Raw genomic sequence first — 15,755 nt, 5'->3', positions numbered from 1 at the left:
GCAAAATAAATTGAAATTTATCCTTCTGCAAAGTCAAACTTCGATTTACCCTCTTAAAATCAATATTTTGTTTCCTGATTTTAACAACGACAGATATACAGCTTAGAATTTTGCATATTAGTGGAAACTTGGATTAAAATTCTGCTGAAAAACAAAAACCCATTAAAACAATATTTTTCGGCCCAGATTTGAACTCCCACCCTTTCCCTCATTAGCACGCTGCTTTATCCAACCAAGCAATGTGTCTTCGCTCTCAGGTGCTATTCATTTCCAAAATTATTTGAGTGGTTATGTTTTTCCATAACGAAATTTTCAATTTCTAGCCTTATATTTTTATTTGTTTGAAATACATGCGTTTGCGGCCCCCGTTAAAAAAAAAAAAAACTTTTAACATTTTGAATTTTTTGGTAGTTTAGACTTATCTTAGTTTTTACACTTTCTTTTGTTTTAGATGTCATGTCTCGAGAACATCGCTATAAAATTTTTGTTTAATTTCGCCTTTTGTATTTAAACACTTAGAACTAGCACCTAGCAGTGGTGTGACTAGTCATGACATTTTTAAATCTCGCCTTACTCTGTTTCAACTTTTTCTCTAATTAAAATGTATTTTGGTGGCACATATATTTTTCTCTACTTAATCACTATTTTCATGATGATATTTTTACAAAAAAAAAAAGAAAAAGAAAAAAAAGAAATTTAAAAATGCCGCAGCCCCTATGAAGTTACGTTTATTTATGTATTCATTTTTTACTTGACTGACGCTTGTCATAGATTTGTACTAAACACTGAATACTTTCTTTTCGTTAAAAAATGTTCGTTTCAGCGCTCCTCAGAGGTAAATCATAATGCATAACCTTGCTTGGATGTTTCTAAATAATATTCAGAGATTGCATTTTCTTTCAAATTTCGCATAAAAAACTCTTTTTGACACTTTTATTCTATTTGTTCACTTATCATTTCTATTACATGTTCTTAAGATCACAAAGGTTTCCTTTCTGCTTTTTTTTTTCATTACTAATATGAAATTGTTGACGCCATTTCTGAAAAACTGGGCAGGGGGGGGGGTAACAAAACCCTTCTTGGTGGTGGCTCTGGTGCCCCCCCCCCCAAAAAAAAATGTTTGGTTATGCTACGCCTCTGACTGGTACTGATTTTCGCAAGTCGCGGAGTAGAGTCCACTTTCCCGCATTTCGGCAATCAAGAGTGTTTAAACAGTGAAAAAAAAGGTGAAGGTGAATTCAAGTGCACTGACCACTCCGTCTGCTCACTGCTTTTGTTGCTCATTGAGTAGAAATTCCGAAATTCCCAAAAAAGGCAGCACACATTTTTGAAATCAGATTGAGGTAAACAATGTACGGCAAAAAGCAGCAGTGCAAGAATTTTCCGGGGGAGCCAAGCCGGTCTGAAATATTCCAGGGGGAGCTCAAGCTCCCTCAGCTCCCCCGGTTCCGATGCCTATGAATGTCCAAAAATTAGTACATAAGCAATCCTTGCTCATATCATATGTATACAGTGAAACTCCGATTTTACGTTCTCTGGATCCACGTTTTCTCCGCATTAAAATCGGGTCCCATAATCGGGCCATGTATTTCCCGTATTTTGCGTTTTTTTAACCCGGTCCCTTGAGAAACGTAAAATCCAGGTTTCACTGTGTTATTATAAACTGTATGACATATTTCAGAACTGTTATTAAGATTCCTAAATATTCTTCTTAGTCATTTAAGAATTTAGTCAAAAACCAACAGGGGTGACCAACCCCCCTAAGGGCAAAGGTGCACCCCTTCTATATCGTGGAGACCCCCTCCGAAAGCAGAGGCCCCCAAAATGAGAAAAATACTCCCCGAAACACCCCCCTCCCTAAAAATTTGAATGGTGCAGTCTGCGCCTTACCTCCCCTAGGTGGGCATCCCTGAAAACCAATAAAAAATTGTAACTGCAAAGGTATAAGAAATGATCGCTGATTTTTATTACGAATCATTTTAAAAAAACGAAAATGTTTAAGAAAAATTATGTTGTTTGACTTTACAACAGTAAAAAGTATTGAAATCAAAATCGTTAAGGGAAAAAAAATGTTTTTACATTTCGTGAAAATTACCAGAAATTGTCCCAGTTAAGTCCCCAAAAATATTTATAAGAATCCCCATATCGTTCCTGGATTTTAGGACACATCTGAAAACTGGCGTTCAGAAATATGATCACCTTAACTAAAAAGGGAAAAAATGAATCGAATTTGTTTTATATTTGAAAAATGAAGCATTCGAATGAAGCCAGAAAAGGAAGTAACACGAGGCAATTGAAAAAAAAAAAACTTGAGGCTTTTCCCCATCATCTTTTTCTCTCTCCCTGATTGTCTGCAGTTAACTGCCACCGTGATGCTTTGTTTAAGCTCGAGGTGAAATGATAGTTTTTGCTGCACGTGGCCGTGGCCGCTTGAATTACCTTATTTAGGATATAGGTAAGTTTAATTACTTTAATTTTATTTATTAATATTGCTGATGTTTAACTTTTACTAAAATAAAGAAAACTAGTTAAATTTTCATAATTTTCACATTATCACTTCACTATGTTGCGCAATGACTAAAAAAATTAAGTCTCTCATAACAAATGCGCTATTGAATTTCATTTCAACCTGATTTTTCTGTGTACACAAACAGATTGTTTATTTAATATGTCTTGGATGATATGAAAAGAATCAAGAGATTTTAATTCTGAGGGAAAATTATTAATTGGTTTAATACTTTTACCAATCAAATTATACTGTTCCCCTATATTCGCTCGTAATCTTTTTAACTAGAGTATTACAATTAAGTACAATAATGTGCATGTCATGTGATATGCACATTGTTAATGTATCAAAATATTTGTATCAGGCATTGTATTTCTATCATATTACGAATATTTAATGAAATGCAATAGCCCCATTTGTCCGAGTCATTTTGGGCATCTAAAACTGGTAAACTGCAAACGCGGTAGGCACGGGGGACTTCGGAGCGGGGGGGGGGGTCTTAAAATTTCCTATTTGAATTTCCTTGAATGTTACGTAGTATTTATTACATTTAAGATTTCTCAGATTATGTAAATAGTATATCTTTTTATTATGTAAAACAAATCTATCGGTTAAGATACATGTTTATCTACTATATGGTTTCTTTCTGAATATTATGATCTGAATTAAACTTGTTATTTTTTATTAATATTTCAAGGTTCTGTCATTATTATCAACCGCAAATAAATTTTGTGTTGCATCATTAGGGGCCTATCGCTTACTGTCGGTAAATTCTATTTAAATGCAAGCTTGGATTTTAGCAAGAACCCTGGTTAAATAAGGGAACTTGAATTGTGATTGGTTTACTAAATATTTAAAACTCTTATATTTTTAACATAAATTGTAACATTGTAAACTTTTTTTAATTTTTTCATATTTTTTAAAAAATGTTTCTCTTCAGAAACATATTGCTTGAAAGGCCATCCATATTTTCATGAAAATAATTGATAATTTCTAATAATTGAATGGTGAATGGTAGCTTAAAAAATGTTGAAATTTTCAGATAGTTTTCTCCTACTGTTCCTGTAATTTTACAAAAAAATTTCCAAGTTATACTTTTTTTTTGTTTATATTATTTTTTTTTTATTTGTAACTTGAAAGAATGTTTAGACTTTCTTTAAATTATCTTTTGGTAAAATCATTTTTGCTTAAAAAAATTTGAATAACTCAAGTTATGAAGCACACCTGGAGTTAAGGAGCTAACTGGCTCTTTTTGTAACCAGGTTAAACTATTTTTTATTCTTAGTATCAATATCAAAATTATTTTGCCTTGTGAAATATCTAATAGTTTTTTTTAATCATAAATTAATTCATTTCAATTTGCTTTTTCTATGTGTTGAATGGCTCAAGAGACTGATCATGCTGCATAGCATAAGATGCCCTAAAAGAAGTTGTACACCTAAGACAATTTCTATCAGGCAAGTTTAAAATTTTATATGTTTATCAATGCCTTAGTTTGATATTATTTCAGTATAAACTTATTCCAATATTTTTTATATACCTTTTTTAAGGCTGTTGTGTATTTTTCCCAGACAAGCAGAACCTAACAATTACGATAAACCAGTGGTGCCCAACTGTTTCGTACCCAAAGGCCGCACTCCTTTTAAAATGCTTCCCATTCTGTCATAAAAAAACACATACGAAAACTTTAAGTATTTAAAATTTTTCCTATTAACATAAAAAATAATATAGGAAATTATATGAAAATTAAAAAACTCATAGCTGTTGGAGATGCTTGATGCTCCTTTTATTTATTGCACTGTTTTTCCGGAATCAATTTCTGAATATTTAACTCCAAACTTTATATTGTCATGAATTAGCTTTTCGCATTGTTGCTTTTGAACTAAACAACAGGCCACACGTATCAACTTCGCTGGCCGTAGGCTGGGCACCACTGCTATAAACTAAAGAAATAGTCACACCTTACTGCTTCACTCTATCGTGGTTTTAAAAAAAATATGTTCATTATTCTTTTCTAATGGGCTCGTGTTGATTCTTCTGAGGGGCTACAGTTTAGTTTTAGTGGGGTGATAAAAAATGCTGAAGAATGTCAAACATCATGATATCATGAATGTCTATTGACTCTTGACTGTTAAAATACTTATTGAGCTGTGCATATCATGGACGCCCACATGAAAAATTTTGAGGGGCGGGGGCAATATTTCCCCCATGGTTTAGCAAGATATTTTTCCCATGAAAACTGATTTCAGTACAGATTAGAGTTATTAAAATTTGACATTTTTAATAACTTATTCATTAATGGCTGGATCAGAATTGTTTTATATATTTTTTTCAAAGGAAAAAGTACTAAAAACAAAAAGAAGCTCTAATTTAATAAGTGGGGACTTGACCCCCCACTTACCCCCTCCTACATGGGCTCCCATGGTGCAATCACTGACAGTCAAAACTAAGCATAAAAAGCTAAGAAAACTATCAAATTACACAAATTTCAAAGGAACGGCCATGGTTTTAAAAACATATTACACTGCTCGACATTGAAAATGCAACACCAAGAAGGAATGTTCAGAAATTTATGTAAATTTTGGAGTAGACGTATATTACTGAGTTATGTAAATGATGTGAAATGTGCAACTCTTTGATGCACGTGAAGTAAGATATAAGGGAAGGAACTTGCAGAATTTGCAATATTCGTGTCATTTCTGACTGGAGAATAATCGAAAAATTTTTGTTTCTGTCTTGGAGGGTACATGTAACACGAGAGAATGCCAGACCGCCATCAACGAAGGCACTTCATGCAAATAGACGATTTTACGAGGGTATGGTGATCAGACTGAGAACGGGAGGTTGATCCGTGCGTCAAATTGCAGCTGATACCCACATGGATGCATGCATGGTGTGCAAAAGATGGTTGGAACAACGAAGTGTGGCAAGATTGAGGGGTGCAGGGGCAGCCAGAGTGACGTCAGATCACGTGGATCGAAGCATCCACCGACAAGCTGTAGCAGACCCACAAGTCACTTGTTCCTCGATACTGCAGCAGGTGCAAGATACCCTGAATGCTCCCGTGCCAACCAGAACCATTTCCTGTTGTTTGGTCGCACATGGTCTGCAATCACGGCGTCCGCTAAGAAGACTTCCATTGACCCCACAACATAGACAGCAACGTTTAGTATGGTGCCGGACTAGAGGTACGTGGATGACAGAATGGCAAAATGTCGTATTCTCAGATGAATTCCGCTTCTGTTTATACAGCAGTGATAGTCTGCATGCGTGTGTGGCGTCGACGTTGAGACATCTAATCCGGCAGTAACTGGAACGTCCCACTGCACGACAATATGGCATAATGGCTTGGGGCGAAATTGTACAATTCCATATCACCTCTAGTTTGTATTCAGGGCACTATGACGGCCCAACGATACTTGGATAATGTGCTGCGGCTGGTGGCAATCCCTTACTTTTAAGGGCTACCTACTGCAATTTTTTAGCAGGATAACGCCTGACCACACAGTGCTCGCATCTGCCAACCTGCTCTCTGAAACACACAAATGCTTCTCTAGCCACCATACTCTCCTGACCTGTCACCAATCGAACGTGTGGGATGTGATTGAACGCTGTTTGCAGACTCTGTCCCTTCCACGTTCAGAAGACGAACTTTGGCAAATGGTTGAAAGGGAAGGGAGAGCCATTCCTCTGGACACCCTTATTGACTCTATGCGTAGATGTGTTTCTTCGTGTATCGCTGTCCCCGGTGGTCCTACATCCTACTGAGCCGACGCTGTTCTCGCTCTGTATTCTGCCTATCATTTTGAAATTAAGATCATTTATTATTCCTTGCTGTCTCTGTCTTTTTTCCAAATTTCATCACTTTCTGACCACTCCTTCTTGGTGTTGCATTTTTAATGTCGAGCAGTGTATTTTTTTCACAAGCAAAAGGTCTTACTATTCAACTTTTTACACTACACGTGATGAAAAAAAAAACATAAGAAATGAAAAAAAAAATGTTTTTGAGAAGTTCATTTTTACATGTTTGGTCTAACTTCAGGGACCTGGCAGAGGTCTCAATGTATTTAATTAGTCAAAAAAAATTTTAACAAACATTATATGTCAATACACAACTTTTCCCACCACAAACAATTTTTAAAATAATGCATAAGAAATTTTTTTTTTAATTTCAAAAAAAAAAAACCCAATAATTTTTGCATATTTGGAACTTTTAAGGGATTAATAATATTTTAATTTACAAAAAAAAAAAAAAAAATTACACCTGTATTTGATGCTAGTACACAACTTTTCCCACCACAGGCGTTTTTGATTTTGAAAAAAGTTAAAATCGACCCACCCTAGTATAAAGGTTTTTTTTTCCTTTTAGTATGGAACACTTATGTGAAAAAATAAGGTGAAGTTTCTTGATGGTAACATCATGCTATTTCAGAAATACATTTACACTAAAAAAATAAAATACTATTCTTTAAAAAATACTAAGCACTTTTCATAATGTACTCAAAAGGGCAAAATAACTTTTCTGGGCCAGAAAAGACAATTTAAGTATTCCTGTAGTTTTCAAGTATTCCAAGAAAAACACTTTAAAGAAAAGTGCGACTCATGTCATACAGAGAATGTCTTATCATTATCTAACTTTCAATCGTAAATTTAAATGTTGAAACATGCATATTTTTCTTAGTAGGAAAGATTGGTTTGAAATGACTTGAGCTGCACTTTTCTTCGTTTGTGGTTTTATTTTCTTGGAATAATTACAAAATACAAGAATACTAAAATTGCCCTTTCTGACCAAGAAAAGTGATTTTGTCTTTTTGAGTGCATTATGAAAAGTGTTTAGTATTTTTTAAAAAATTCTATTATTTCTGAATACAATATTTTCATGTTTATCTCTTTTTACTTTCAAGTTAGGTAACTTTTGAAATCAACAATAATAGTCAATAAGCATGTCATAATGATTTATAAAAAGTGCTATTATCATAGTAACTTTATACTACAGTGAAGCACTGTTCATACGTTTCTCTTTTATATATTTTTTTAAATTGGCCCCTGCCAAGTCGAATACACATTAGCCTATACCTGTTATATGTTTTTTACATTTGTACACTTTTTTCATACAGTCCCTTCAAAAAAGTATAAGTAGTGCTTCACTGTATTTACATGCTGATTATAAGAAATTAAGGACAATTTCTACTAGATAAAATTTAATTTTGATATGGAGTATTTAATAATTATATTTTTTTTAATTTAGCAATTATTTTCCCCTTATTTGAATTGCAATATATATATATATATAGAAGTTTTTTTTTCAGTTATTGTGTTTGAATTTTCCTTAGAAAACATAGAAAAAACTGATAATTATTTTAATTAAAACAATAGTAATGACTTTAAAAATATTGCATGTAGGTATACAGTAAATTAACATAATTTACTATTTTTATAAAATACACAGCCAAACCTCTTTTACAAAAAATTAAAAGGAACCATGCAATGGTGATTATTTTGGGTTAAACAGATTTTATCTACTCCCAATAAATTGCCAAAAAAAGTGAATTACTCTTGCAAGACCAACCATGTATTTCATGTGACGCAATGTTTTGCATTTAGGTTCTACGATTCATTTGCTTGATAACTACCAATATTAAAATAAATTATTGAATTTTCTCTGCTATCCAAATTTGAGTAGAATTTTGTGTCATAAAAATATAGATTGTATCTTAATCTACTTTTGTAGATTCTAGAATTTTTAATCTTAACCCTTTTTTGTTTATTTCCTTGCATTTGTAACCTTTGAACCATATTCCCAGTTACTGTATTATTTTCCATTTCATATTAATTTCCTGTATAACAATACTTATTATTGAAAAGCTGTTATTTCAGTATTTTTTTTTTCTTTATCAATATTTAAATTTGAAATTTGGTGCTATTATCTTAATCTAAAAACCAGTCTTGCATAATATAGACAAACGTGTGAATGGCGTTCGCAGAAAATGTTTGGCTCTGCAGAAATTTTTTTTAAATTGCTAGCATTAATATATATATATTTGTGTGTGTGTATACATATATTTCTGTTAGTCTTTTTCCAAAAAGCCTTTTAAAGTGCATGTGTGAAAAAAGTAATGGTTTTGGCAGTTTTCTTCAGTTTGAAAAATAAGCACAAACTTGATTATTGCAAAATAAATAAATGATTTAAAGCTTGCTTTTTTTTTTTTTTTTTTGGCTTCTTTTATATTTGAATATAGATTAAATTCTTTATTCAAAGACATGGGTGCCATATGCAAAATTGTAAGGGGGTGGGGCTCAGATATTTTCTGCATGGTTTACAGGATATTTTCCCCATAGACACTGATTTCAGTACAGATTAGAGTTACTAAAGTTTGACATTTGTGATTAATTATTCATTAATGGCTGGAAAAGAAATGTTATTACATTTTTGCAAATAAAAGGTACTAAAAGCAAGGAAGTTCTAATTTCTAGGGGGGATGGGTTTCATCCTCCCTTGCCCCCTTATATGGGCGCCTTTGTTCAAGGGTGAGTAAGGCAAAATAATTATTTGCAGAAAATTTTTCAGTTAGTATTTGTGTTCAAAGAAAGCTTTCCATTTTATCTAAGTCTGCTAGACCTACCTTAAACCTTGTGTATCTCAAAAGTCAGTCTTATGAAGTATCAACATAATGGTAGTACAATTATTGTTGTATTATCTTCTGCTCAATAATGTAGCACAGCAGGCCTGCATATTGAATTACTAAACCAGTATAAAGTGCCTTCACGCATGGGCGGATTTAGGGGGGGTCAGAGGGGGGGCAATGCCCCCCCCCCCCAGTTTTGGGAGGACTTTATGTAGTAACAACACATCTTTCAAAAATTAAAAAAAAAAATCATGATTTTTTCTTTTTTGAATAGGAAATTAAAGTTTATTTTTTCTTTTAAACTTAAAATAGCCGTTTCTTACAAAGTTTGAACAATACTGTACAAGTGTATAATCTACTACTCAATTTCAGAGACTGGAAAGTGCAAATTATTTATAGGTTCTAAAATCCCTGAAAAGAATTGGCGCAGTATAGCCTACAAGGGCTCTTGAACTAAAAACCCAATCTAACCAACCAAACCTTGAAAATAATTAGACAAGTCTTTGAAACTCCAAAGCAAAGTGTGCAATTTTATTTCTTATCAAGTGTATAAATTAAGAATTGTTCAAATGGGTAGTATGTTACTCTCTTGATACCTATTCTCTAAATCTGTGTACCATTTCTTTTAAAGTATTAACTTGCATCACAAAGCACTTTTAAAGCTTAAAACTTAAAAAACAATAATATTTGCCTATTGTTTCTAATTAACCCTTATAAGACTTCAAAATGCAGAATTTTATATCCATTTTAGATAATTTCCTCCGGGGGAGTAACCCCCGGGCCCCCTAAAACTGGAGATATTCTATATCCCACTTAAAAGGGAGCACTGCGTTACTCTCTTAATACCAGCCCCCTCTCTTTTAAGGTCAATTTAAAAGGACAGCATGATTACACACAGTAATGAAAACGACACATAAAAAAGTAAAGAATGGCCTTACGCATCACAGAAAACAAACAAAAACATGGGGGGGGGAGGGAAATTAAAAATCCTGCCCCCCCCTTCCTCAAGAACTCGAGTGGGAGAAAACTGGGGCAATTATCACACTGAAATAGTCTTTTCATTTATCACAAAACACCTAATCTCTGTTCTCAATGCATGGCATGTCACCTTGAAGTCCTGCAAACCTATACCGCTTGCACAGTTCATGAGTTTTAGAAATCAGGCTGTTCCCCCTGACAAATTGAACTTCAGGGATAACCTTTCTCATGCAGCAGCTGATGCAGTGCTAGACTTGGTCATCTCTGCCTAGAATCTTTTTGGATAATATTTTAGTTGAAAAATCAAAATACTGAAACACTTAATTTCTCATTTAAATTTAGCAGTTATAGAAGTAGAATTTTAAAATAAAATTTATGAAACCGAAGTCTCTTCATCCCAAGTTTTCAATAATTGTGTAATGATACTATGGGCACTGACTAAGTTTTTGAAATATTTATTGCAAATGCAAAAATTTATTCCCTTTTAAGATAGACAAATGTTGTTCAGAATGTAATACATGTTAATAATAAACAAGTTCTCAAAGAAGAAAAGAAACTAGAAAAAAAAGAAAGTTTCAAAAAGTTTATTTCATTTTCCCTCTCCACCCCTTTATATTTTATCAAGGCATTCAAATAATTAGTTGTTTTCATATATTTCTTTTATCTATCTAGGATTGGTGAAAGGCACAGAAAAGTTAAGTGATGCAACTTCCGGATCTTCATGAATATGATCAAATTTTTCTACTGTAATATATGTTTTCTGTAATATAAGTTTTAGTAATAAATTTTTTCTCACATAAATTGGTGTGTTTACTTTGATTGTTTCTTTTTCTTATGTGTTCAACATGTTTCATTTAAGCTTGCAAAATAAAATCTATGTGCGTATAAGAATGCAAAACTTGAAACAAAAGCTTTAAATAAAAATCATATTTATATAAATTTATTAAATAATTTTTTTATATAAATTATTTGAATATTATAATATTCAAATATTTTTTTTTTACTTTGCCGGCTTAATGCAGTGTGAAAATAAATTCATAATTGATAGTTTGTTGTATAAAAAAAAAATCTTCAGGTGTTCTCAGAAAGAAGAAAAAGAAATCAATGCAAATTATTAACTTAAATTGATGTGCATTGTTAAATCCTGATATTGAGGATGAATAATAATTAGTAAATAAGTTAGTATTTGATAAATTAATTTTTGTGATAATGAATAATTGGGATTTTTTTATTAAGCTTCAAGATAATTGATGAGAATACGTGAAGTTTGGAAGTAGAAAATAGCTAGCAGTTATTATTTAAACAATATTTTTATATAAACCATTTTATTATTTTTAAAATTTTTAAAAATTGCTGTATGCAGCAATAACAGTCATTATTGATAGTGTACACTAAAAATGGTATCATATATGATATTACTTTCAGGTATTTCCAAAAGGAGTAAAAAATCTGTGTATTTTAACTCAGTAAACTTTGTAAAGACATAAAATTAGGAGAAAATTAGAAAACTAATCAAACAATATAAAATACTTACACACACACACACAAAAAAAAGGTAAGTAATTGTTTTACAAGTAGGCTTTTTTTTTTACAGGGATTGCTACTTATTAAGCTTCAAGGTAATGATCTAAAAATACAATGAAGATTGATTTTAGAAACGTAGATTCAATACAAAATGTTTGAATAAATTGCTTTAAGTGTGATTGTAAAAGATTTGAAAATATTAGAACTGCATGAAGACTGCTGCATCTTAACTAAGTGTAGCTTAAATTGAATGTATGCTTGAAAGTCATACACTTAGCTTGATGGCAGAACCAGAATTGGTTCAAAAGAACGAAAAAAAAAATTCTTTTTAAATTTTCAATTTTTCCTTTCAAATTAAAGTTTAAAAAAAAAAAAAATTGGTACTTTTTTTTTCAAATGAGAATGATTTAAAAATATGATGTTTTATAGCAATTTCAAACAAGAATATTTTACAGTTCAATAAATTATAAACTGGTATATATTCAACAAAAATTAAAGTCTTGCTCATTTAAAGTTTTATATATATATATAGTACGTGAAACACTTGGTATAGTCCAATTAACATCCTGGAAAAGGTCAATATATGAACGGCTATAGTTCGTAGGACATCTTTCGGACATTTGATATAGCCCATTTAACGTCCTGAAGAAGGCCAATATATGAACGGCTATAGTTCGTAGGACATCTTTCGGACATTTGAATTAGTCCGATTAACGTCCAGAGGATCGACTACAAAAAGCATGGTCCTAGACATCGCCGAAAAATGATCGACTGACATCATTTGGACAACCAGGGGATTAAGTTTTTTTTACGTCCTGAGGATCATGAAAGGCTTAAGTCCTCGGCTAGGCCGGACATCATAGGGACGAACTGGGGAAAAACACTTCGCGGACATTGAACGGTCCCTGGGATGTCCCTCGATGAGCACGGGATGAAATTCAAACGTCCAGAGGATAACCTAATGTTTTGAGTTAGTCCTGAAATGACGTCAGTAGGACGTCCAAAGGACAAAGTTGTGCTGTCTGGGATGCCTTTATAACTCTTGGATCTTTTCTTCAGGCATTTAGTATGGAAAATATATGTATATCATTTTTTAAGATTATCAGCACGGAAGCCTACATATGATTAACCTAAGGTCTCCACCTGACAGGAGCGCAATTTTGAAATGCAATCAATTTCTGATAATCTATGTTGATCGGAACCGAAACCAAATCGGATTATGCAGACTGAAGAGTAAAATTAAAAAGCAGAATTCAGTTTTATATGCAACTAAAAACAGAGAGATTAAATAAGCACGCAGATTTTAATAAAATGTATTTTTTATAATTCTCCTCCAAATCAAAATGGACAAACCCAAACCAGACTAGCAAATAAAGAAAAGCCAGATAGACAGGACTTGGATTAGTGGGGCTCTAATGTGCTCTTTCTATTGAAATTCCTACAAATCATGAGATCAAGCAATCTTTAAAAATTTATTAATGATCTCCACTCTTATTTATCAACTTACTTATTTTTAAAGGACAGAAAAGTCTTTGCTTAATAGTTTCAAGATAGTAAATTTGGATTTTAAATGAATTAAATTAAAAAAGCGTGATCATGACAGTAGGATGAACCAGATAACAGTGTGACTTTGCATATATGACACATAAATAAGGTTTCTACGCAAATGAATTATTTGTCAAATCAAAGAAACAAAACTGCTTGAGAACATAACTATAAGCTCATTTGTGTTTGTGAAAAGAAAGAATTAAGACATCCTCATGTAACAAAAATAATGCATAAAGAAATATTGCAGCGGTATAAGAAAAAGTGCATTCTTAAAATTCGAAATAGTAAACTAATATGTACTCATAAATTAAACTTTTTCTTACTTATCCTTCCAGAAGTGTCCAAGACTATCTGAAAATATGAATACAATAGTAAAAAGAAGCAATACTGCTTGAGACACTAGTCCGATTCGGGATTGATGAAGTTGTGATGAATCAGTTGCAGAAGATGAACCTTGAATAAACTCTCCTCGAACCTAAAATAACGTCATTTATATTCAGAAAAAAATTAATTCACAAAAAAACTACACCAGCTGACATGTCTAATTAGAAAGCCATACAATTTTCCGTACAAAAACATCCAAAGACAATAACATATTTCAAAATGAAAATGAAACATTAAATATTAGCTTACTGATATGACTACACTTAGAGTGGTTTTCTTGAATTTTAAATGACATTTTAAACTTAATTTAAATTTTCAATTGAAAACATAAATAATTCACTATTGTAATTTTCTGTGAAGTATGTGTTAAATGCAATATACCAACAGCTGGTCATGCTATTGCAGTGAAGTTCTGGCTTTAGCCATGGCTTAGGAGCAGTAACTTTCTTATGTGCTATATGTTTCAAAACATAAAAATATGAGCAACTAAAATAAAACAGTCAAATGCAGTATATATTAAAATAATTTCTAATTGGCAAAAATATTAAAATGTTTTCAAATTTTCAAGATGCAGATATGTTGAAATTTAAAGCGAGGGAAGCATTTTTTCTTGGACTGTTGGTTAGTTTCCCAAAAATAAATTTATTAATCATAAAAATGCAATAAGATAATCTAAAACAGCAATACAGTAGACCCTCGTTTACGCGGTTTAAGATTTGACACCTTTATTTTATTTTACGCATATGAGCAGGGGTGGATACAGAAAAATCTTTTGGAGGGGCACGAGAAACTGAATATATACCCCCCCCCCCCGCCACCTTCGATGTTTCATAACAAAGTTTTAATGACTATTTTTAAATGTGCGTGTTTTTTTTTTATTATTTTTTTAGGATTCCTTTAGGTCAATGAGTCTACTTTTAAGTACATGAATATTATGCCCGAAAATCTTTGAATGTGGACGGAAAACATCTTTAACGTTCCAAGCCATTTAAATACTAAACCCAATATAATGTCACCGAGATGCTATACGAGCGGCTTCACTTAGGAACATTGTCATGATGATTATAACACGAGGGCAAGGTTATTAAATAAACCCATACCTCACTTTAGTTTTTTTTAATTAATTTATAAAAAAAATCATAACTTCATAACATATAATTTTTACTGAAGAATTCAGAAACTATTTCTGTGTGAATTTCAAAACAGTTGCTGATTTGTTCTTAAAGCCATGATACAGCTGAGATAACATATATGTACTACATGCCGTTTCCATTAAAAATCATGGTTTTTCATAGAAACTACCATAATTTCTTTCATTTTGCATTTTTTATAAGCTGAAAAAGAAATCTATTATTTCGCAAATAGGCTCCTGGATCAAAATGACTCTTTTATGTGCGCCTACACATTTTAAAAAAATGCTAATGATTGATTCCATCAAAAAATTAGTGGATGAATCGCAATAATACGGTCCTTGAATTCGAAACCAGCGAGTTAAATGTATTCTGCAACTCTGGGCCTCTGACTCCAGTAAAACTTCTTTAGCAAACAAAAATGCTTTTTTTCAAAATATGCTGTATGTTTTGTGTTCTTTTTAATTAATTACATAAAAAAATGCAAAAGAAAGGTCAATTAAAAAGTTATAAATAAAATAGTGAAATTAATTCATCCTTTTGGGGGGGGGCACGTGCCCCTGGGGGGGCCCCCCCTCTAAAATCTGCTACAGCATATGGGTTTCAGTTTTACGTGGATGCCGCAAAGCAAACAGATAAAATTTCCCCCTCTTTCAAAATCCAAACTCCCAAAGATTTCAGATTACAAGTAATAAATGTCTTTTAGCATGCTAATAATCAAGCTTGGGCGACATTGTATGCAATTGGTTCCACAGCTCTTTCCAAAAGTAAAATTATTACACTCACACAGTTCAGAAATCACTGGAAGAAGAACTTTTAGGAGTGACAAAGAAGGACAAAAGCAACGAGGATACCGACATTGATGACACAGAACCAAAAACTTTCAGATCGAAAATTTTGAGCCATTTCTTGACAGTAGAAATGAGCTTTCTGATTTGTTAGAATAGGAATATTCTATCATGGAGAAATGATCATGGATGGGTTAATGATCAGCAAAGAACTACAGAGAAAAATTCTTGACTGTCAAAAGACTATCATAGCCAGTTCCTTTTCAAAAGC

At 32.4% G+C, this 15,755-nt stretch overlaps 1 protein-coding gene across 1 annotated transcript in view; it reads right to left on the bottom strand.

Annotated features, from left to right (window-relative positions):
* LOC129218195 (uncharacterized) overlaps positions 1 to 15,755 on the bottom strand; it is a 92,948-nt gene that overhangs the window by 29,734 nt on the left and 47,459 nt on the right. The window contains exon 7 of the mRNA XM_054852412.1: positions 13,506 to 13,657. Coding sequence (XP_054708387.1) covers positions 13,506 to 13,657 — 152 coding nt within the window. The remainder of the gene's footprint in view (positions 1 to 13,505; positions 13,658 to 15,755) is intronic.

Source organism: Uloborus diversus, chromosome 3 (assembly GCF_026930045.1).
Source record: "Uloborus diversus isolate 005 chromosome 3, Udiv.v.3.1, whole genome shotgun sequence".
Taxonomy (NCBI): Eukaryota; Metazoa; Arthropoda; class Arachnida; order Araneae; family Uloboridae; genus Uloborus; species Uloborus diversus.
Note: the sequence above shows the minus strand (reverse complement) of the source record. Positions and strands in the feature narration are given on the sequence as shown.